A 24,981-nucleotide genomic window follows, 5' to 3' on the forward strand; every position below is an offset into this window, starting at 1 on the left:
CTTGCGTCCAGATCCAGCATACCTTCCCAAAGTGGTATCTAGATTTCACTGTAACTAGGAGATTGTGCTTCCCTCGTTTTGCAGCAATCCTAAAAACCCAGGGGAAGTTAGATTCCATAACCTAGATATTAGAAGATCACTACTACAGTACATTAACATGACTAGTGTATGGGGGAAGGACCATTCCTTGTCCCTGGCCTTTCAGGGGAATAGGAAGGGTCACGGGGTGTACAAGGGTACCATTTCTAGGTGGCTTAGGGAGGCCATTTGTCTAGCATATACGTCCACAGGAATTCCGGCCCCAGACAATGTCAGGGCTCATTCCACCAGAGCCGTCGCAACCTCCTGGGCGGAAAGGGCAGACATCTCGATCAGATATGTAGAGCTGCTGCTTAGTCTACACCATCCATCTTCTTTAAACACTATCGGATGGATCTGTCCTCCTCTGACCTTACCTTTGGGAGAAGGGTACTTCAGGCGGTGGTCCCTCCCTAGGGTGCTCATAATTCTCCAAAATTCTCTCCAGGTGTGCTGTCATGGGTGAGGGGAAAACACCACGGTTACTTACCGGTAGCCGGTTTTTCCTGAGCCCATGACAGCACCCGTAGTTTTCCCTCCCTATTTTTTCTGTTTCTCACACCCTGGTGTGCACTGTTTTGGGTGTAATATATATATATATATATATATATATTGTAGGTGTTGGTTATATGCCTAACCTCTTTGGGAGGTCCTCTCAATGCTCTGTAAACAACTGAAGCGAGGGAGAGGTACCGCCCTTTTATTTCAGACGGTTTCCTGTCCTTGGTGGGGCGGATCCCTCTCTCCAGGTGTGCTGTCATGGGCTCAGGAAAAAACGGCTACCGGTAAGTAACCGTGGTGTATCTGAGAAACAGCATTATCAAGGAGTATAAGCATTAGCCCTTGTGCCTCTTGATGATGCTGTTTAAGGTGAAACCTATAAGGGGGGCTAATATAATCTTTTATCTGGCATCCCTTCTCAATCTATATGGTGTGCACTGGAGGCACTCCAACCCATCTACTTATATCCTGAAAAAGAGATGGGAGTCAATGTGCGTAACTGAGAAATGACTCGCGACTCATAATTATCTATACCAATATCAGAAGACTGACTATCACTTCCACACAGAAAACAGACGTGTACAGGTGCTTACGAAGAGTAGCCATCTCCCATCTATAACTAACAAAGTTACACTCTGTATGCTGTAGCATGCAAATATGTAATATATGAAGTATGAATAGCATTACTGCACTAGAAAATAGGAAAAACGAAGATACTTAGCACATAATTTGGCCAATTCATGCATGCCCATATATTTCATGTTTACACGCCATAGGTTTGTAGAGTGCATATTTCATATTTGTTATTCCTAATTATCTATAGGCATTTCTTGCCATCAGATCTGTGATGAAGATACTCACCCGTATTTCATTCTCTCATATATCATACTATCTCTCTTTTGTCCCATCTCCCCATATACCATTTGGTTCTCGATAATAAAAATGGTTCAGGTTGGGAGAATAAGAGAGTTTTTAGCTTTTATAAGCATTGTCAGCATGGAGATTAATTCTCAAATATCATTGAGAAGTGTGATGCTAATTTTAGCTGTCATATAGCACATTAATGATTCGTTTTAATAATATTTAATAAAAGTCAAGTTTTATATGATCTTATACTTAGATGGTGAAAGATGATAGGTTTATTTCTTCCTCTGGACGTTAGTATTTGTTTTATATGAACAGTGCACATAACCTATATAGTGTAGCACTGGGAAATTATATCCCAAAATGTGCGTGATGTCTTAATGTGATAAATACAGTATGCCTCATTGCATGTAGTTTCTGAGTGCAGTGGACTTGCGTGTGGATTTACAAGGAATGTGCACATAAATAATAGATGTTGCAAGAACTGGAAAGTACTTCAATGATTCATGTTTTCATTCTGTCCGTATGTTAATGGAGCCGTGGAATTTTACCACCCACTTGTGAATAACGTGCCACATAGTATAGTGACCAGATTGCATGTGTATCATGATAAAAAAAAACTACAAGGAACATTCACGCTTTGGAAGACTTTTGTTAGCAAGGTTTTGCTCACTCATAGTTTTCTCCCTATTAGGTTGGAACAGGACATCTCAATCACTGGACGTTTCAGAAGAAAACAATGATGGATGGTCTAGTGGAGAAGATCCGATTAATTCTTCAGATGCAGAGGATGAAGCGGCAGAAACGGCAGATAAAAAGCTGGTAAACACTATAGTTGGCCACACTATGTTCATTTGATTAACCCTTTCCTATCTACTCTCTGTAAATGAACAGGCTACTGGCATAGCCCATTGAGATACTCTAGTGGTGAGCGGCTATTTATTGTTTTTTTAAAGTTATTAGTAAACTTTATATAAAGTCAGCAGATTGAGTACACTCCCTAACCTCAATCCATATAACAAAAATTAATAACAAAAATTATATGTAATATTTATTTAATAATATATAAATATGAAAAGAAAAAGTCCCTTTCACCAAAAAGTGCACAATTTTCCAAACTTCATACACCAATTTTGGACATCCCATGTACACCATTGCATTTTGCATAGGCCTTAGTTGCTGAGACATGAACCCATTATTATCACACAGATTATACATTACCAAAAATGTTTGATAATTTCCATTGTCCACCAATATGTGTTCTACTTTGGCTCTGTTATATTTTTCCACGGATCTGTACAAACATTTTTTACATTAAAATGTACCCCCAAAACCACTCAAATGCCTGCAGAGGGAAATGGACGAGAACATGCTGTTTTCTGGTGTAATTTAACCAGGTGGTGTTTTGCTTTCTGAATGTTTGAGAACTTCCTGTGAAATACGTTTTGTGTGATTTCAGAGTCCAGGTAAATATACCGTTGTTGCAGACTGTGAGAAGCGAGGGTTAGAGGACCTCCCAGTGAAAAGTGGAGACATCGTTCAGCTGATACGGGAAGAAGAGGATGGAGTGTGGTGAGGACTGTCAGGGCTTTGCTTTTAAAGACATTATCCAGGACTATATTATTTTCTTACTGTTGGCCTAAGAACTAACAGGCAGGTAGTTGCTAATTATCTGCCTATTCTGCCCAGCACAGATCTCTGCCAGCACAGAGCGGTCCCTGACCGCTCCTACCAGTGATTCTGCAGCTTCTGCTGATGTCAGGTCAACAAAGCAGCTGCTTCTCTTTGCTCTGTTGACAGGACGTGACTGCTGATGTCATGGTGATTGACATCTGCCTCCCCGCTGCTTCACTGCGCGAAGCTGGCTGTCAATCAGTACGCCGTCGGCTCAGTCACGACCTGTCGACAGAACAGCCTGGAAAAGAGAAAGCTTCTCTGTTGATGTGGAAAAGCTGAATCCCCGGCAGAAGCAGCTAGTGACCGCCCTGAGCAAGCACCGTATAGAACAGGCAGGTACATAGCAACTAGCCTGTTTGTTTTTTTTTGGCTCATAGTAAAAAAGAATAATAACCCCTTTAAAGTTTTTTTTTTATGCGTAATTATGTAGATGGTATATTGAATCTCCTCACATATTACGTGCTTTAACTGTGTGAAAAAACATTCACCCCTTCAATGCATCTGCATATTTTTAACACTGAATGGTTTATAAATGGTGAAAAAAATGTAACATTAGATATAATGGCAGACAGCTCCGGTCTCCTGGTCTAGAAAGTGCTGGGAGTAGAGCAAAGATCACAAAGACTTTTCAGATAAGATCTCAGCAATCAGTGTGGGGGGGCAGCAAAGCTGAGTTTAGCTGTGTCACATTACAAACCCTTCTATCAGCTTTCCTCCTCTCACATAGCACTCTCACCTCTGCTATACTGCCCATCTCCCCATCACTGATTGCTGGGACCTTATCTTTAAGGTGTTAATCATCTTTACTCTCCTCAGCACTTTTTAGTCATGCACAAGGTTAGACTGGAGATCAGGCTGTCTGACATTATAAGCCTCACACACTAAGAAACCTGCTCTGGTATTGTGAGAGTGTGTTCTTCTTTTGCCAGTATGTTGCTGCCTGCTTATGATTGGTCAGCAACTTCAAGGAAAGAGTATATTTCGTGCACTTGGTCAGTGTATCAAAGTGCTGGTAGAACAGGGTGTACAACCCCAGAATCAACTTTTGGTGCCATTTACCCTTGTGAAAATGTAAAATCTGGGGCTAAAACAACATTTTTGTGGTAAAAATGTAATTATTTTTTCTTCACAACCCAATGGTACAAAATTCTGTGACACACCTGTAGTGTCAATATGATCGCTGCACCCTTAGATGAATTCATTGAGAGGTGTAGTTTGTAATATGGGGTCACTTATGGGGAGGTTCTGCCGTTCTGGCACCTCAAGGGCTTTTCCAGTGGGTCATGGCACCCGCAAACCATAACAGCTAAATCTGCACTACAATGTGGCGCTCCTTCCCTTCTGAGCTTTCCACTGTGCCTGAAAAGTATTTCCTGATTACATGTAGGGTACGGGGGCACTCAGAGGAAGTTGCACAAAAAACTATGAGGTCCATTTTTCCTATTAGCCCTTTTAAAAATTAAACATTTGGGGCTAGAATATTTTTGTGATAAAAATTTAACCATTTCAGAAAAATCAGAAATCCAAAATGGCGCTTCTTCCCTTCTGAGCTTTCCACCTTGCCTCAAAAGTAATTTTTGACCACATATGGGGTATTGGCGTATTCAGGAGAAATTGCGTATCACATTGTTCCAATCATTTTCTCCTATTATCCCTTTTGAAAATTAAAAGCTTGGAGCCAAAGTAACATTTTAGTGGAAAATATGGTAATTTTCCATTCACTCAGCAAGAGGTTATACAATTCTGTGCATCGCTTGACGGTTCAAAATGCTCACTATACCCCTATATGATTTCCTCAAAAGGTGTACTTTCAAAAATGGGTTCACTTGTGGGGGTTTCTGCTGTTTTGGCATGTCAGGGGGCTCTTCAAATGTGACATGGCATCCGCAATCTATTCCAGATAAAATTGCTCTCCAGAATTCAATTGGCGCTCCTTATCTTCCGAGCCCTGCCGTGTGCCCAGACAGTAGTTTTTCACCATATATGGGGTATCCGTGTACTCAGGAGAAATAGCACAACAAATTGTATGGTCCATTTTCTCCTGTTAACACTGTGAAAATAAAATCTTTGTGGCAAAAACATTTTTGTGGGAAAATGTATAACTTGTGGGTTCAAGGTGCATACCACACCTCTAGATCAATTTCTTGAGGGGTGATGTTTCCAAAATGAGTTCACTTGTGGGGGGTTTCCACTGTTTAGGTACATCAGGGGCTCTGCGTTCCCTTTCTATTCCAGCCAATTTTGCATTTCAAAATTCAAATGGTACTGCTTCCCTTCCGAGCCCTGCCGTGCACCCAAACAGTAGTTTTCCATCACATTTTATGGTCCATTTTCTTCTGTTACCCTTGTGAAAATGCAAAATTTGGGGTATATAGGCCCCTCAAAGTCACTTCAAATGTGATATGATCCCTAAAAAAATTGGTTTTGTAAATTTAGTTGGAAAAATAAGAGATTATTCAAGAACTTTTAACTCTTCTAACTTCCTAACTTAAAAAAAAATATGTTTAAAAAAATGATGAAGATGTAAGGTAGACGTGTAAGAAATTGTATTTATTAACTGTTTTGTGTGATATAACTATCTGGTTAAAAGGTATAAAATTAAGATTTGAAGATTTTAAAAAATGTGAATTTACCATTAACATAAAGAACGACGTGTCACGAAAAAACAATCACAGAATCACAGGGATCCATTGAAGCGTTCCAGAGTTATTACCACATAAAGTGACACTGGTCAGAATTATAAAATTTAGCCTGGTCAGGAAGCTGAAACCAGGTTTGAAGATGAAGAGGTTAAAAAAAAAAACAACAGCAAAAAATGGAATAATCCGCAGACCAGCAGGGATAAAATAAGAGCAAAAAGCCAGTTTTGACCCGGTGACAAGTGCTCTTTAACAAAAAAAAACAATGCATTAGTAGCATCTCTTGTCTTTCTGATAATGTGATTTGCTATCACTATTCTTGATTATTAATTACATATGTAGCTGAAACTAATTTTGCAAAATCTGTCTGTTCATAGGTGAAGTCCGTTTTAATAAAATAATGCTGTACACAGTATGTTTTACCCGGCATTTTATAATTCTACACTCTTCACCTATTACTACTGGAAGCACTCTCCCTCTACCTTCCATCCCTGCCATTGAGGGTCCAACGTAAATTGTCATTATTATAAATGGAGCCTTGTGTTTTCTATATCCAGGTCAACCTTCTTTATGCCGCATTAGTGGAGTCTATGGCCATTCATGTTGGCCAAGTTCTGTTGGTGCTGGCAGATATAGGAGAAAGAGATTAACAATAAAAAAACAATTCTAGATGTAACTAAATTAAATGCTGTTTGTTTTATCTGTTGAAAGAAATGTCCATGTTTATCCATTGCTTAATATGTCGCAGGTATGTGAAAAATTTGAGCACCAACAAAGAAGGATTAGTGCCTGCCAAAAACTTGATGATACTCATTGGGGCTTCCAAGTCGGTTCATTCTCTCAGTGGCTCTGGTAGGCTTCTGTATAGCCTGTTGTTGTGTGTTATAGATTATTTCTGGATGCATATTAATAATATGTCTTTGTTTGCTGCTCCTTAGAATCAGGAACTGCTTCCAGCACTTTAAGCACCTCGTCAAGCTGCAGTGAAAGCTGCAATGTTAGCAGCACCAGCTATTCTGATATCAAGAGCTGAACTCGAACAGAGTGTGCACAAATCCGGTGTGTCGTGGATGGGTAATCGCAGACTTCAGGCCAAGTAAGAACAGGATGGATGAAGAAGAGGTGACGCAGTGGGGCTGAGTCAAAGGAAATAGGCAGAAAGCGATTCTAAGCCTGAGTTTCTTGCCTCTGTCAATGTCATGTTCATCTAACAGGCCAATGGGGAAAGAACCAGGCAGAATGGTGTTCAGTGATGTCTTGTGCCAGAGAGACCATCACCGCACTTCGTTCAGTTTACAGATCTATAAACAGTGTTTACGCCGCCAACATTTCACCCCTACCATGGAACATTTTAGGACTCCTGTAAGACATGTCGGGAAACTTGCCATCATTTCGTTCTATGGTATGTTTTAAACCGTGTTTCTACCAGTTTCTGTGATGCTCCTCAACCGGATGTAAAGATCTATCTGAAAAGACTTCTTTTCCTTTCGCACCTTTTTACTGAGACCATCTTGTGGAATTTCTGGCTGTTATCCGTTTGTAAAGGGAAATAGTTTTCATGTTTTTTCACAGCATGACAGTTTGATACGATACTATTTTTTCACTTGTCAGGCCAAGCATTTGTAGTCTGCGTCTATAGGAAGTCTTGGAAATAAAGCAGAAATGGTAAGCCAGCAGGGAAGGAGCTGCGTTGTCCCGGGGAACGCTCGTTATTTTCTATTACGCTTAAGTGATATTTTTACTGGTGTAAAGGAATTAAACTGGAAAATGTCACTAATCAGGAATTTTTTATTTGTATAGAGAAATGGAATCTAAAAAGATATATAGATGGATTGTAGAAAGGGTAGAGGACAATGCTTTATTTCATCCCTGCCAGATATTTACAGGTCAGGTGTCCTATCATTGTGTTCAAAGTTTTGCTTAACGTTAAACTGTCACCCAATATTTTCTTTACCTTCAGATATAGGGTTAATCTGCAGGTAAACGGCATTCCAATTATACATAGCTACGTTAGGCCACGGCCGCACTATCAGTATTCGGTCAGTATTTTTTCTCAGGAGTGGGAGCCAAAACCAGGAGTGGGTGATAAATGCAGAATTGGTGACTTGTTTCTATTATACCTTTCCGCTGATTGTTCCTCACCTGGTCTTGACTCCCACTCCTGAGAAAAAATACTGACCCAATACTGATAGTGGGGCCGTGGCCTTACAGAAAGTATGGCTAACAGGAGAAAATTAACTTATTTTTTCCCAGGAGTCGCCAGCTCCCAGCACCGGTTCACCACTCACTATACTGTGAATAACGGCTGTAAGCACGCCCCAGCATTTGATTGACAGACGGCTATGCATAGATATGCTGTAGAAAGAGCGGTCAGTCAAAGTGTCTGGGCATGCTTTCAGTCACTGATCACAGTATAGCGAGTGGTGCTGTAAGATGTGACTGTAGCCACTCTGTGCACACTCCTATGACTGAAAGCTGGCTGCTGCTCGGGGGGGGAATAAGTTCATTTTCTTCCAGTAGCTGCACTTTCACTAAGGTGTTCAAGTATCATTGAAATGCTATTTACCTGCAAATCAACAATATATCCGCAGGCAAATAGTGTTTTCCAAGGTGACAGATTACCTTAGAACAAAAAAAAAGAATCCATTTTATCTTTCTTTATCCAATACTGCCAGTTTCTATAATATTCCTTCTCTAGTGACCCATCCCGTGGCAGCCTCTTCCAATAGCAGTAGACCTCCATGGCATCTTTGTCCACAGGTATGCCACATACCAGCCATGGATATCTTGTTCATGTCGCGTAAAGGCACTCTGTCAGCACACAATGACTGTTCAAACTAAGTGCCACCGCTCGGTGCTTCACGGCGCGGCCAATCATTTCACTACTCCTTCCCACCTGCTTGTTTTCCCCTCTATCTCCACCCTCTTCTTCTTTGATTGACAGCTCTGACTTCATAGAGCCAGGGAAGGAAGGAGATAGATTGAAGCCAAGTAGGTGGGAAGGTGTATATAAAAGATTGGCCCCGCTATGGTGCACAAAGCGCCTGTACTCGGTTTCAAGAGTCAGAGTCCCTTTAAATTATCACCCCCCGGTCTACTGCTGTTGGAGAATGTGACCTTATAATATGATACTACGTAGACAAAACTTCATGGCGTCTGAGGAAGACACAGAAAGCAGCACAGAGGGTTAATTTAAGTACAGCTTATACTTATTTATCACCAGCAGGTTGAAGGGCCAGAGCGTTCCTTCCAGCTTTCCTTTGCTGAGCTTTGCTTACAAATGTCTGTTTCTGGTTCATTCTAACGTTATATATTTGCTTTTTCATAGGACATTTATGTCTCCTTTTAGGAAAAGGCACAGCACCTTAACTTGATGGAAAGTAAATTATTGGTCATTAGAATTTCATATGCTTAGTTTGTTAGCGAAACTGATTTTTCCTACAGTTTCCCCTTTACATATATCACCTGTGAACATGTTACCTGGACCGCTATCGCTGGGTGAATGCATTTGGGTAATAAGGACAATATTCCATTAATTGATCTGTATAAAGGCTGATAACTATGGCCATTTTATGGGTCTTCTCTGCACTTTCCTGTTCCTCTGATTTTTAGGATTTCATATGTACAATGGTATTCTCCTCTTAAATTCTAAAGATATTTCCATACTTCTAGGACAAATCCAAGCCGGTGCAGTACTACATAGAGGCAATATGGCTGCTTACTTGGGAGAAAAATGACCTCTGTGCGCTGCTGTATGTCTCATAGACATGGCTTTGCTGGGTGTCTGAGCCCTTAAGCTTTATTCACATGTGTTTTTTGTAACACGACGCATTTGAATTCAGCCGTCTCTGTATTTTTACCAGAATTAGTCAGAAGCTGTGTTCTCCATTATCAGTGTGTGGCACTAGATAGAATCCATTGTGTCTTTCCCAGTTAAGACTTCTTATATAACAGCTTTGCAGTTGGCATCTATTGAATCTGTCAGTAGTCGATGGTAGTAAATGGCACAATGTGTTATTCCATATGGCACGCATACTTGGTGTGTTGTATCATTTCGAAGTCCTTTGTGTCATCCAGTGTTCATTTTAATTGCATAATCTGTTCACACTAAGAAATACTAGTATTCGAAATACAACAGAGAATACAATCCTCCATCATAGTAGTCACCGAAGAAGATGGACGAATCCAAAAATGTCCTAGGAGCAATATATTTTGTTTTATGCCTTAAAATCAAACTTTATTTTTCTATATGTACAGGAAATATTTCTTTTATTTCCTCACGAGTGTAAAAGAAAATGTATGAAATTGAACAAATTTATAAAAAATGATATAGCACAGACAAGTAGAAAACAATTACATGAATACGACTGAAAAAATAGAAAAAATATGGTATTGTACATTCAAAGATCATTAAATATTATAAAATATATATATATATATACATGTTTATGTAGAAGAAAGAAATATTAGTGTTCATGTCAAAGCAGTAAAACGATAGGAAGATATACTAATTCTGTCTTAAATTTAGACTGCTTAGAATTAATTTCGATGTGCCAAGTTTATCACAGTGCCTTATGCTGGATGATACATTTTGCGCATCTTTAGTGCCTAAAACGCTTAATAAATGGGGCACATGGGATTTACCGTAAGTCAGAATTCTGCATTAATTGAGACAAAATTCTTTTGTATTTAGAATAGTACATTTTCCCCATTATCTCTAGTACTCGTGTCAAATATTCAATCATCCAAAATTCTTATTTGGGATATGTTATGAAGTGAGAACATAATAAGGTTCACATTTCTTTTTGTAAACCGCTCAGACATACACATGGCCAAGACATAATCAGTTTCCACTCTTACCGAGCCTGTTGCTTTAGAAAAATGTCAATGAATGACCAATCACAGAAAAATGACCCAATATTAAAGAGATTATACTGGACTATTTTTTTTTTTACTATGGGCCTAAGTATTGCTACCTACTTGCCTGTTGTGGCCAGCGCCAATCTCTGCCAACGCAGAGTGGTCACAAACCACTCCTGCCGGCGATTCAGCGACTGATGTCATGTCGACAGAGCAGCGTCTTCTCTTCCGCTTTGCTGTGTTGACGGGGCATGACCACCATTGTCATGCTCAATGACAGCTGGCTCTCCACTGCCTACCTGCGGGGATCCGGCTATTAATTAGCATGACATCACCACTCACACACCGTCGACAGAGCAGCCCGGAAGAGGCTGGCTTTGTTGGTGTGGAGCAGCTGAATCGCCGGAAGGAGTCGTCAGTGACTGCTCCATGCCCGCACCGGGTAGAAGAGGCAGGTAGTTAGCAACTAGCGGCTTGTTAGTTTTTTAATGCCCATAATAAAAAAATAATCTTGGACAAACCCTTTAAACAATGAAAGATAATATATGTTTGTAGCTATAATTTTAGCATTTGCCATAATTACAGTTATTAAATGTGTGTGTATGAAAAGTGAGGCAGAATGTGTAAGGAAATCCTATCTGTTAGTTGCTTATAGTTCTCTAAATCACAAATAGTTGCACAGTTTCAGAGATGCCGGCTTCCATTAGTTGCAGCTTTTTCTCATCACATATAATAATTGACATACTAGATGCTGTATTTTACAAGCATCGCAGTCAGTTGTCAAAGGGAGCTTGTCTAAATGAGGTATAAGCAAACACTATAAATGGAAAGGACTCCAAAACAATGCAACTACCTCTGAATGTGTTAGCAAAGACTCTGTTTTCAAAATGTTCCTTTAGCTGTATACTGACATTGGCCCTGATTCTTCAAGAACATCAGTTTTTGCACCGGCATGTAGGAGTCAGATGCTCATGTTCATCAAGGGGCGCACGCCACTCGTCAGACATTGCTAATTCATTAAGAGGCGTGTGCCTCCGTGTACCGCATCAGGAATCTTACTTCAGTCCCTGACAGGAGTAAGATTTCTGGCTACAGGAGTAAGATTTCTTGTGGCGTCACGCTTCCGTCACTCCCTGTCCTGCCCAAACTTTTCCCTTTTTGGGCAAGCTGAGAGAAACTGGCGTAAAGGCACCAAAAGTCACAGAATTTTTGCGCAACTTGAAGCTGCACACAAATTTTGTGACTTTACAAAGCAATTTACCCCAGAATTCTGGCAAAATTGTTTGGATAAATTGGGGCCATTGAGCTTTTCTTGGTGTATCCCACTGACAGTCTCATGTATCTAGTGACTGGTGGACCTCCCATGGTGGCCATCTGTTTGGAAAGTTAGCTTGCCCAACTGTAATGTATATGGTTAGCTATAGGATGGAATGTAGGCTGTTTGTAGGTATATTTATTAGCCACAGCCAATGTTGAATATTTTATGTTCTCTTGTAATAATTCTTCTATGTTCATGGACACATAAACACTTGTGGCTCTTACTACAGATCCTAACCTGTTCCTTTTTTCTTCTTGGCTCCGTAGGGGTCTTTTTATAGGTCTACAAATAGAGAATCAGGGACATATGACAATCTCTTAGCGCCCCCATGAAATTTACTGCTATATAAAATTGATGATGTTATATACTTTTTTTTTAGTCAGTGGTGAAGGGTAGCACTCTGTACAGATGTGGACTTCTCGTATATTGTAATTTATTTGTAAATACTTTGTAAAAATAGTTGACTGTTCCTAAATAATATTGTGTAGATGTTTCTGTTAAAATTACCCTTTTTTTTCCACGTGATTGTGTTAATATTTGCCTGTGATTTCTAAATAATTGTCACTGCACTTTACATCTCATCTGCTTATTTTTATTCTGCTATTGTAAATTTGAGTACAGAATGTGAATATTGTATGTATGAAGGTCCATCGAGGACATTTCAGAAGCACCTGCTGTAATTCACTGTGGTAATAAAAAAAATAATTTCAAAACTTTTTGGGCATTTCTTGAATATTGAAAACATTAAAAAAATGGAATTGGAAAATGGGCAAAATGTGCAAGTACCACATGAGCATTTAAATATGTACCCAAAGCACATTTCTTGCCAGTTGCCACATACTCTCTACATATTATAACAGAAATTACACAGATTCCAGAAATGGTGCTGAAAGAGGGAGGATTGTAAATCATGTTCACACCTATATTCATCCCTTATGACTAATCCTGTTTGGGCAATAAAGGGTTATTTTGGTCAAAAGCATTTATCACCCATCCATTAAATAGTTGATAAATGCTAGATAGTGCCGGCCAGACTGTTGCGACCACTACTGTCATCAGAATGAGCGACCCTGGTCCCACGTTCCCCTTGCCTGCAGGATTAAGGCCAAGAGTCATGTAAATGGAGGGGCAGTTAAATATGCAATCTGCCACTCCATTCAAAGTCTGACAACCTTGGTTATGCTTATCTAGCATTTATCAAATTGTATTGAAATTTACATTCATTCTTTTATGGCACAGAACAGGAAAACATTTTTTTAAATCTTTTATACTGTTCACATTTCACACTATTTCAGACTATAAACGTCCGGACGGTCTGCATCCCACTCTACAGTAACATTCTAAAACATCACTGCATAATAGACCAGAGACACCGTTCCAAACAAGTGATGTTGTTAAGTCAAGAAGTCAGGAGGACCAGAGTGTGGAAGTGCAAAATGAGGTGAACGATGAAGTCACTGACCCAACCTGGGAAGTTGCCATGCAGAGCGAGACCAGCAGTGCAGATGGAGGGGTTCTGCAGCACTGCAACAGGCAGGAAGAGGCAGTGGGTTGGCCAGAGGGAGAAGGCGGCCAACTGTTACCCATAGCACCCACACATGTCAAGTTCCCAAGCCAAGGGTTAGGTGTTCCCCAGTCTGGTGCTTTTTAAAAAAAAAAAAGTAAGGACAATAAAAAAATGGTAATTTGCAACTTGTGCCATACCAAGATTAGCAGGGGTCCAACCAATACCAACCCTGACCACCGCCAGCATGCTCAGGCACATGTCATTAAAGCACCCAACTAGATGGGCCGAACGCCTGCGTCCATAATCGGTGTCTACGAGTGATATCATTGCCTCTTCCCCTGTGCTACGTGAAGTGACCGCGGGCAAGGCCGCGCGTTGGTATCTATGATCTGGCCCAGCAAGATCCCCACACACAGACTCTATCTTGATAACCGTATCTTTACTCGTATACATTTTTAACACAGCAAAGAAAAACAATAAATGACAACCGTAAATATGCACAGTAATAACGTGTACTGATAAGCTGACCCTCACTGTCCCTACTCACACGTTACCAGTCCTTTACTCCAGAAGGATGTGTCCCCCGTCGCAGGCCTGTCTGTCTTTGCAGGAGGGCGTCCCAGACGGAAAAAAACAGGAACAGCAGAATCCGGGGAAAGAAAGGAAGGGATACTTCGGCCTCTCGCCAGAGGTCCCGCTTACAGTCTCTCTGATCCGGATAGAAGCTCTGGTGGGTCCCCTTATGTAGTCCACACTCCAGTAGCAGGGAGTGTAATAGCTGTACCCTTCAGCAGTGCAGGAGCTGGGGAAGGCTCCGAGGATATGGTGTCAGATAGAAGAAATCACGTTGAGAGTCTCTCCTGCGCCACACACGAGGGCCTGCACACCGTCCTGGCTCTTTTCACAGACCACAGCAGACTCTACGCGCTCTTTTTCCTGCTTCCCACTTTGGTCACGTGACTCTCTAGGGCGGAACACAGGAGGCTCAGTCTTTTTCTCTGTCATCACACCCTGCGCAGGTGCAACCTCTGGCCACAAGGTGGCAACATCATCCTGTGTAATCACTTCCGTAACAGGCTCTATATCAATTATCACAGAACAGCCAGAGCCGGCCAGCTCACTACACTACGTGCTGGCCAATCCCCTGTCCATGATGCAGGTGTGGATGAACTACCCACACCAGCTTCATCCAGTCTGTTCAGCGTGGATGGCCTGAAGAGGATGAGATGGGAGTCGTCTTCATAGTGGGGACAAGAAAGTCTTGCCTGTTGAGAGTCTGGCACACATGGCTGACTTTATGTCCCCCTGCCTTTCCTGTGACCCTCGCGTTATATGCATTTTGGCCAACACTGATTACTGGTTGTTTACCCTTCTCGACCCACGCTACAAGGAGGATTTTCCTTCTGTCCTTCCTGCGATGGAGAGGACTAGTAAAATGGTGCTATACCAGAAGGCCCTAGTCGAACAATTAGTACAAAAATTCCCATATGACAACGCTGGTGGCAGAGGTCATAGATCCTTGGGCCACCACGGAGGCGAGATAAGCCAGACACACACCTGGTCTAACAGAGGCAGGGGAACACTACCGAAGGTCTGGGACAGCTTCATTTGATCCTTCCAGTGCCCAGACCCTGATGAGACTCTGCGTGAGATCTGATAAAGAGAGAAAAGTTTTTGAAGATGGTGAAGATGTACCTAGCCAACAGTACCAGCATCCTCCGTGATTCCTCTGTGCTGTACAACTATTGGGTATCCAAGCTGGACACATGGCATGAACTGTCCCTCTATGCCTTGGCCTGCCGCTAGCATTTTGTCAGAGCGGGGTTTTAGTGCCGCCGGGGCCATAATAACTGATAGGCGCATCTGCCTGTGAACTGAAAATGCTGACAGGCTGACTCTTATCAAAATGAACAAGGCCTGGATTGGCCCAGAATTCTCAGCCCCACCGGATAACAGCAATGGAACATAAAGCCAATTCAAATGTTCCTTTTTTTCTGGTGTATTCCCATCCACCCCTTCCCACTCAAAAAAGGGTGTACGGTTCATCGTTTCTTGTATTTCTTGACCTCCTCTTCTCCCACCATATCAACAAAGTCATCAGGCAGCCCTCTCTTAAAATCTTTATAAAGTCATCAGGTTGCCCTCGTTCTTAATTTTTCCAGGGTGTGTATGATGCCCTCCTTCATAAATTTTACAGGATATGTATGAGGGTTACCTTTACAATTCTCTTACATAGAAATATGTATATCCCCCAGGGGTAAATGCTTTTCAGTCCTTGCATTTAGTGCATAGGCTTTACCAGTCTAGGAGTCCCACTCCTTAAAAATGATATAATGTTTTCTGCGTCCCTCCTCTGAGTCTTCCAGGGTGTATTGCAGCCCCTCCTTCTAATTTTTGGCAGCCCTTGCACTTAGTGCATAGGTTTTATGAGTCTAGGAGTCCCACTACCTAACAATTTTAACAGAATATATATGAGGCCCTCCTTTATGTCTAATACAAGGTGTATCAGAGTCCCTCTACCTTCTAGTTTTTGGCAGTTTTTGCATTGTCCACATTGGCTTTGTGAGTTTGAGTCCCTCCTTCATAAATTAAACAGGATGTGTCTGACCATGTCACACACCACATGGCCAGATAAGGTAGTAAATGTTAAAATTGTGTTTACTGGTGGGTGTACTTTTACTTCCCCCTCTACTATGTCATCTACTGTAGTCATATGCGATGGGGCTATTAAGGGGTGAAGGAGGCGTTTTTTTTTTCTCTTTTCAATTTTGATTATATCCAAGTCATTAAACAGGAATGAATGTTTCCTGAGATTTTTTCCTGTAAAATCCATTTTGTCTTTGGTCTTGTATGTTTTATTGTGAGTCCGTCAAAGTGGAGTAATACTCTGACTCCCAGGTCGCTGCTGATAACAATGTTGTCAGAGATGCGTCCAGGCGACTTCCCAATGCTGTTCCCTTTTCCTTTGAGTGCTGTCTCCATCCATTTCAGGAATTTTCCTTGCCCCCAACCCTCCTGTTAGGGCCTTCCGGAAAAATGCTCAAGTTTCCAATTGACTTCCATTATACTCGATACTCGAGTTGAGCGCACCAGAATGTCCGACCTGCTCGATTTGAGTACCGAGCACTCGAGCATTTTAGTGCTCGCTCATCACTAGTAGCTGACTGTCAGACACAGCCAGACTTCTCATAGAGAAGGCAGAGACTGTTTGTTTATTACCGTTCTGTCTTCTGGATTGATGTATTCATGAACAGTGCTAAACAAGCACTATGTCCACAGTAATAGGAAGCTCTAACGGTGCTTGCTCCTACAGACCTAGCGGTCATGTTACGTAATCACTGGGTGTAGGAAGGGATAGGAGCTGCTGGGTCTTAAGAGAACTAGTTAGTACTGCTACACGGCCAGGAGGCTGAACTTCTCTTGTAACTTGGGCTAATATAAATATAAAAGCCCCAGTTACTCTTTTTTAATCTGATTTTCACTGTATTTAAATGTTACATTTCCAACCCCCCCCAGGACTTTCATGATCTTATGGGGGACACAATATGTGAAATAAATGAAAAATAATTAAGTAAATACATCAATCAAAAGTAGTAAAATATAAAAACTGTGCCCAATATATAAAAAAAATCTGGAAAGTAGAACAAAATGTAAAATGTATTTCAGTGGTCCTTTGTAGTTAATTATGCAGAGCAGCCTAAAGGCATACTCCCTGGGAACCCTGTGAGCTATGCCCCCTTGTAAAGACTATACAAATTAGCACTGAATATAAAGGTTTACATCTATGGAGCTGTATGGCATATTTACAAAACTTATACTCCAAAGGGATAGCGGGAATTAAATAAGCAAAACCCTGGCCACTTTTGACCAAGTGAAAGGCCCTCTTTAAGTACTCTTTAATAGCACTGTTATTGTACAGACAACTCTGAGGTTTACTTAAGGTCCTGCCTTGGGTAATTTGACAGCAAAGCATCTGCTCACCTTACTGGGCATATTGGTAGGGGAGTGACTAGTAATAGACAACCTGCTTCAATAAATAGGGGTTATATTAGGTAACGGAACTAGTTGAATTAAAATGTTTCATGAGTGAACATATTAAAAAGTATGAACATCAATGAATAAAAAGAATGAACTTAATAACCCACTGGTATGAAAACTTGATTTCACATGATAAGAATCGCTTCAAAGCTTTTCATTGCCAATGCTCATGTTGGATATTATTCAGTGAGGGGAATGACCTGGCAATTTGGTTGTCAGAAAATAATACTTAAAATAGAATGTCATGGTAGATGTGGTCTCCTCTGAAGTGCTAGTTTCAATTTTTCATATTTTTTTCTCTTTCCGTCTTCCTTTTTTCTTTACATTCCTCTAGCACACAGCTGATTAAACTTACAGTATTTTTTTGACTATAAGACGCACTTTTTTCCTCCAAAATTTTGGAGGAAAGTCGCTGGTGTGTCTTATAGTCCAGATGTACGGTCAGGCTGTGGATGGTGGGGAGTGTGGGGGGAGCAGAAGAGGTGGAGGAGTGGGTCACAGGAGGCAGGAGCCGCCTGCTGCTGCTAACACTGTGCCCACTGGTAAAGAAAATTAATATTCACTGCTCCCCACACCCATAGTCTGGGCGTGGGGAGCAGTGAATATTCTGGCAGCTGACCTCAGCGTGTGAGGGCGCATGTCAGTGACATAATGTGCTGCTCACACGGTGAGATCAGCTGCTGGCATCAGAACAGGACGCAGTGCTGGAGCCGAGGGAAGGAAGGTGAGTAGAATCCTTTATTTTTTTGTGTGTGATGGGGATGGGCTTGCCATGCATACCAGGATGGGGATAGGGGTGCCATGCATACCAGGATGGGGATGGGTGTGCCATGCATACCAGGATAGGGGTGCCATGCATACCAGTATGGGGATGCCATGCATACCACGATGGGAGCCATGAAAACCAGGATGGGGATGGGGGTTACGTATAACAGGAAGGGGGGCCATATATACTAGGATGGGGAATATTAGTACAGAATTCTGGGACATCACCTCTATAACAGTGTCAGCAGCAGACCCCTTCCCCATAACAGTGCATCACGACCACATTTTTTGTTTCAATTTTTTTTTCTATTTTCCTCCTCTAAAACCTCGGTGCCTCTTATGGTCCTGTGCGTCTTATAGTCAGAAAAATACGGTATATCCTATTGTTTAACGATAACTTAATATTAACAACCGTCAACATTTTTATTGTTATTATTGAACGTAACTCAAATGTTCTGTTTTCATATCAATGTTGTTAAAACCCAATAAAAAATATTTAAAGTAAAAAAATAACCTACTGCTATAAAAATAGAGACTGGTATAATGGGTTTCCTGGGCATCCTTGACATGGAATGAACATGTAATGTTTATGGTTTTTAGTCAAATGAGCACACAACCCATATAAACATAGGTATTTTGACTTTCCTGCACTTGTTAGGCCAGGTTCAGATGAGCGTTTGCAAAACAGTCTGTTTTTCATCCAGAAAAAAACTGAACCTTTTTCATCTATATTATAAGAAAAATATAGGCATAAATTAAATTTATGGGATCAAATAACTAAAAATTGGCATGTGCATACGCATTCACCCCTTTTGCTATGAAGTCCCTAAAAATTTCTGGTGCAAGCAATTACCTTCATAAGTCACATGCTTAGTGAAAGGAAGTCCACCTGTGTGCAGTCTAAGTGTCACATAATCTGCCAGTATATACACACCTTTTCTGAAAGGCCACAGAGGCTGCAACACCATTAAGCAAGAGGCATCACTAACCAAGCAACACCATGAAGACCAAGAAGATCTCAAAACAAGACAGGGACAAAGTTGTTGAGATGTACAAGTCAGGGTTGGGTTATAAAAAAAAAAAAATATCCCAAAAAAATATCCCAATTTCTGATGATCCCCGAAACACCACCATCAAATCCATTATCATCAAATGGAAAGAACATGGTACCACAACAAACCTGCCAAGAGAGGGCCACCCACCAAAACTCTCAGCCCAGGCATGGAGGGCATTAATCAGAGAGGCAGCACAGAGACCAAAGGTAACCCTGAAGGAGCTGCAGAGCTCTTAAACAGAGACTGAAGGATCTGTGCATAATACCACAAATAAGCTATACACTCAATAGAGGTGGCCTTTACAGAAGAGTGGTCAGAAAAAAGCCTTTACTTACAAAAATTGTAAGGCTCATTTTGAGTTTGCAAAAAGACATGTGGGAGACTCCCCAAATGTATAGATGAAGGTGCTGTGGTCAGATGAGACCAAAATTGAACTTTTTGGCCATCAAGGTAAACACTATTGTGTCACCCTGGCCTGGATGCCACAAATATAATAAAGCTGTGTCTGAGAGCAAGGGGGAGGTTCTCTGGTCAGGGGAACATTAGCATGCAATACCTCCTGTCTCAGGCCAGTAGGGGGAGCAGGCTGCCCCTATAAAAGCTGGAACTGGGGGCAGGGTTAGAGAGAACTGGACGACCTGTCTCTGGATTGAGAGGTGTCCCAGAGCAGAGAGGGACAGTTGTATTGCACCCTAAGAGGACGTGTGGCAGTAGGAGAGCCACAAGCCAGGGACAAGAGGTGAAGAGCGCATGTCCTGGCAGACAAAGAACCCAATTCACCAGACTTTGGCGTCTGAGGCTGTGAGGACTCCACGTCCTACAGCAGATAACCAGTCCGCAGGGGACTGTATGTTCCTTGGCCTAAGAAGCCGGGAGGTTCCGCCACACCAGAAGGGACCAGAAAAGCCGTACCAGGCCGGGAATAGAAAGGGACCCAAGTTGCAGGCCATACGGGCGAGAAGATACGGTGAGCTCGGGAACGTGGGCTGTTACCCTATAATGAGGAAATAGCCAGAAGGAGCGCAGGGAGCACAGTAGGCCTACACCCTCACCCTGACCAGGGCCAATTTCCCGTTTGCTCTCAGACGTCCAGGCCCCCCCCCTCCTAGCCGGGCCTGTTAGTGGGTCAGTTCACCTGTTCTAGTAAAGACCCTGGACTGCAAACTGTTGTCTGCGTGCTCCTTGCTCCTCCAGCACTAACGGCACTGGGACGCCCTACACCATCACCCCCACCATCCACTGCACTGCCTTGAGGTTACACTCCTCCCGTGGGGAGTTATACAGTCTCAGCTGCACACACTATCAGCCCCAGCGGTCTGCACTGCTGCGGCGGTTAACCCTGACCACAATCCACAGGTGGCGTAGTCGGACATCACTTAAAACTTATAAAAGGACTGCCACTGGTCTGACCACCCTGAGCCACGGACCGGGTTGCCACTACTACCCCCATCGTCTTACTATTGCCCGGCTCTGACTGCCCCACGGCCCAGGGGGCGAGTCAGCTTTGGCGTAGTCGGCAGGATAGTAACCAATCCGCCACAAACGGGTATTGCGTGCCTGAAAAAGACTGTACACGCAACTGAAAAGAGGTTTCCCGTCATCCGGAGCCGCTTCCCGCCATTTCCAGCCATCTCCTGCCATCTTCCGTCGGTTTCCGCCATCTTCAGCCGCTTTCCCGCCATCTTCAGGACGCCGCGCAGGAAGAAGAGGGGCGTGGACGTCCAATCCGTGTGAGACCCGAAGCTCCGCCCCACGCACCGACGCTGCGCAAGGTCCTGGAAGGGAGAGAGAGAGCGACGCTGAAGTCATCAGGACACGACGCAAGGTCCTCGTCCGGAGCAGCATCAGCGGAGCCGCGGCCTACAGGAGAGGATAGTCGGAAGGTAGGCCACGCTTAACTAGGGGGGAGGAAGATGTCGGACACAGAGGCGCCCACTACCACCAGCGCAGCTGCAGCAGCGGTGATGCCATTTTCCCTGCCTTACATCCCTGGAGCGGCCTGGCTGCCTAAGTATTCAGGGGAGCCCCATGCCCTAACTGACTTTAAGGAAAGGCTGTACAGTTTATTCCAAGTTTACCCCCTGACAGAGGAACAGAAGGTTAGCATACTGACAGGGCAGTTAACTGGTGCAGCCCAGCGGGAGGTAAAGTCATGGCCCGCTGAGGAGAAAAGAACTGTGAAGAGTATTCTGGCCCAGCTGCGGGGTACCTTTGATACCCGTACCTCCGCTGAAATTAAAATGCGGTTCTATGGATGTAAGCAGCGGGCACAGGACAGCATCAGAGACTATGCCCTAAATTTGCAGGAAGCCTTGAGGGCCATCCAACAAACTGACCCTGGCAGCGTGCAAGATACGGATAAGCTACTAAGGGAACAGTTTATAGAAGGCCTGCTGTCTAGCGCCCACAGGACCCAGCTGCCCCCCATGTCCTTTCAGAACCCTGGTCTGACCTTAGCCCAATTCAAGGACAGGGCCATAAGGGTGCTCCGTGAACCCGCAACAAGTGGCGCTATAAACCCCCGGCGCCCTGCTCTCACCTACCACCAGGGGGCGGCGCCCTCCTCTATGGACTCCGTGGGTGCTGACGCACAGGCCCTGAACCAAGCCCCGTCGAAAGATCTGCATCACCAAGTCCAGGAGCTGACCAGGAGCGTCGCGGCGTTGACCAGGACCGTCCAGGCGTTACAAGTGGACCCGTCAAGACCCATCGAGCTGGCTTCAAGTCCGGAGGATGTCCCGTGGCGTCGACAGAGGAGGATCCCGTTGTTCCGAGGGAGGCCCACAGACCGCTACGCAGAGGATGGACAGCCCGTTTGCCGTCGATGCAACCAGCCCGGACACATTTCCAGGTACTGTAATTTAAACGGGTCCAACCTGGGGCAGAGGGCCAACCCCCAGGCATAAGATCACCAGGCCCTTACAATTGGCGTAATAAGTACGTTGGGGGGCGCCCGGTTTTACCCGTGGTGCTGGACGGTATCCCCATGAGCGCCTTGCTGGATACCGGGTCGCAAGTAACCACTATCCCTTATGTACTTTTTAAGCAGTATTGGACTGATGCTGATATAACACGGTATCCAGACAGTGACTTGAGCATCATCGCCAGTAATGGCTTGCCCGTGCCGCAGATGGGGTTCAAAGAGATGACCATTAAGATTGGTAAAGTTGAACTGCCGGCACAGGGAGTGATTATTGTGGACATTGACCGTCGTGAAAGTCACCCTAAAATAACTGTGGGTACTAACGTGATTGAAAATTGTCTTTCAGAGGTAATTGTAATTCTACAACAGGTGGCGGTGAATGCTAGTTCCAGCCAACAGAGAGTCCTCAACAAAGAGATAAAAGCCCTGATGAGACGGCAGCAGGTAGAACTGTCTGGTGGTGAGATCGGTAGCGTAAGAATGAGTGACCCATTCCCCATTTCCATGCCTCCCAAAAGTGAAATGATGATCTGGTGTCGGACTGCAATCGGGTTGAGAGGTAGAGACTACCAAGCCATGGTAGAACCCGTGTACTCAGACAGCAGACCAACCATTTTGACAGCCCGGGGGGTGGTTGATATCCGTCATGGGAGGGTGCCCGTTCGCATTCTCAACATTGGGGAGAGGGAGGTACACTTACCCAGGTACGCTACACTTGCCAAACTGTTTGCTGTTGAACACAAAGCTACCAGGGCCGTGGAGCCTTTGCCTCCATCTCCACAGGCGGAGAATAATGGCTCCCAGAAACAAAAGGAGGACTGGTGCCAGAAACTCCATGTGGGTGCTGACTCCACTCCCCTGCACCAAAAACAAGGAGTCTACCGGGTGGTACAGGAGTACGAGAGAGTCTTTAGTAAGCACCCGCTAGACTTCGGCAGAGTAAAAGGGATAGAACACCACATCCCCACAGGGAGCCACCCACCAATAAAAGAGAGACACAGACCTGTACCCCCTGCACATTATCAGAACGCAAAGGGGATGCTAAGAGAAATGAAAGACGCTGGGGTCATTAGAGATAGCTGTAGCCCCTGGGCAGCCCCCTTGGTTCTGGTGAAAAAGAAAGACGGCACCATGAGAATGTGCGTAGACTATAGACAAATCAACCGTATCAGCCATAAAGACGCATACCCGCTGCCTAGAATAGAAGAGTCTTTAGCCGCACTAAAATCAGCTAACTTCTTTTCTACTTTGGACCTTACTACCGGGTACTGGCAGGTTTCTGTGGCAGAGGCTGACAAGGAGAAGACCGCCTTCACCACACCGATGGGACTGAGCGAGTTCAACTGTATGCCCTTCGGGCTCTGCAATGCACCAGGGACCTTCCAGAGGCTGATGGAATGCTGTCTAGGGCACCAAAACTTCGAGACGGTCCTCCTTTACCTGGACGACGTGATCGTCTATTCGAAGACTTACGAGGACCATCTAAAGCACCTGGCCGAGGTGTTCGAAGCCCTGGCAGGCTATGGCCTGAAGGTGAAACCATCGAAGTGTCAGCTGTTGAAACCGAAGGTCCAGTACCTAGGGCACGTGGTAAGTGCAGAAGGAGTAGCCCCCGACCCTGACAAGGTCACGGCAATCAAGAGCTGGCCAAGCCCCTCGAACATCAAAGAAGTGAGGCAGTTCCTCGGGTTGGTAGGCTACTACCGAAGGTTCATCACCGGGTTCACTAAGATGGCAGCTCCTATGCAGGACCTCCTGATAGGACAGTCTAAGTCCAGAAGCCAAAAGCCACCCTTCAAGTGGGATAAACCGGAAGAGGAGTCCTTCCGCCAGTTGAAGATGGTCCTCACAGGTGATGTGATCCTGGCCTACCCTGATTATGGCCAGCCTTTTATTCTCCACACAGACGCCAGTAATGTGGGACTGGGAGCCGTACTGTCACAAAACCAACAGGGCAGAGAAAGAGTGATCGCGTACGCCAGCCGGAAGCTGAGGCCCACCGAGAGGAACCCGGAGAATTACAGCTCCTTCAAGCTAGAATTCTTGGCGGTGGTGTGGGCCGTAACGGAACGCTTCAAGCATTACCTGGCCTCCGCAAAGTTCACTGTGTACACGGACAACAACCCGTTAACACACCTAGACAGTGCAAAACGTGGTGCCCTGGAACAGCGGTGGATGGCCCGTCTCTCCAATTATGACTTTGTGATCAAGTACCGGGCAGGCAAAACCAATGCCAACTCTGACGCCCTATCGAGAATGCCTCACTTACCTGAAGGTGACAAAGACCCGGAAGAGCTGGAGGAGGTAGAACTCCCCGCGTTTCACCGGTATGGAGCCGCTCAATACTCCCACCGTGTGAAGGAGGAGGATTTAACAACCGTTATGATCAATCCCCTACCTCACCACAGTTGGGCCGAGACCCAAGATAGTGACCCTGCAATCCGCCTGGTGAAAGATCTGCTGACCCAGGAAGACGCCCGCTTAGGTCCGGATGCTCCAGAGGAAGCCAAGCAGCTATGGAAAGAGAAGAGCAAGCTGTTCCTCTATGAAGGCAAGCTGTGCAGAAGACTTGTCAATCACCGGACACACGAGCTGACCTGGCAAGTCGTGGTCCCAAGGCGGGATGCAGCTATGGTCCTGGGGGCTTACCATGACAGAGCGGGGCACTTCGGTTGGAAGAAACTGAAGTTCCTGCTAAGAGGACGGTTCTTTTGGGTCGGCATTAGAGGGGCTGTAGAGAAGTCGTGCAGGGACTG

At 44.1% G+C, this 24,981-nt stretch overlaps 1 protein-coding gene across 10 annotated transcripts in view; it reads left to right on the forward strand.

The window, feature by feature from the left end:
• MCF2L (MCF.2 cell line derived transforming sequence like) overlaps positions 1-12,650 on the forward strand; it is a 291,794-nt gene extending 279,144 nt beyond the window's left edge. For all 10 annotated transcript variants that reach the window (XM_073664397.1, XM_073664398.1, XM_073664391.1 and 7 more), the window contains 4 exons: positions 2,138-2,265; positions 2,903-3,015; positions 6,508-6,611; positions 6,698-12,650. In XM_073664397.1, the coding sequence (XP_073520498.1) occupies positions 2,138-2,265; positions 2,903-3,015; positions 6,508-6,611; positions 6,698-6,792 (440 nt within the window). In that variant the 3' untranslated portion in view covers positions 6,793-12,650. The remainder of the gene's footprint in view (positions 1-2,137; positions 2,266-2,902; positions 3,016-6,507; positions 6,612-6,697) is intronic.
• Positions 12,651-24,981: the final 12,331 nt, after the last annotated feature.

This window comes from Phyllobates terribilis, unplaced genomic scaffold, assembly GCF_046119375.1.
Source record: "Phyllobates terribilis strain yellow unplaced genomic scaffold, ASM4611937v1 Scaffold_2__4_contigs__length_985480577, whole genome shotgun sequence".
Lineage (NCBI taxonomy): Eukaryota > Metazoa > Chordata > Amphibia > Anura > Dendrobatidae > Phyllobates > Phyllobates terribilis.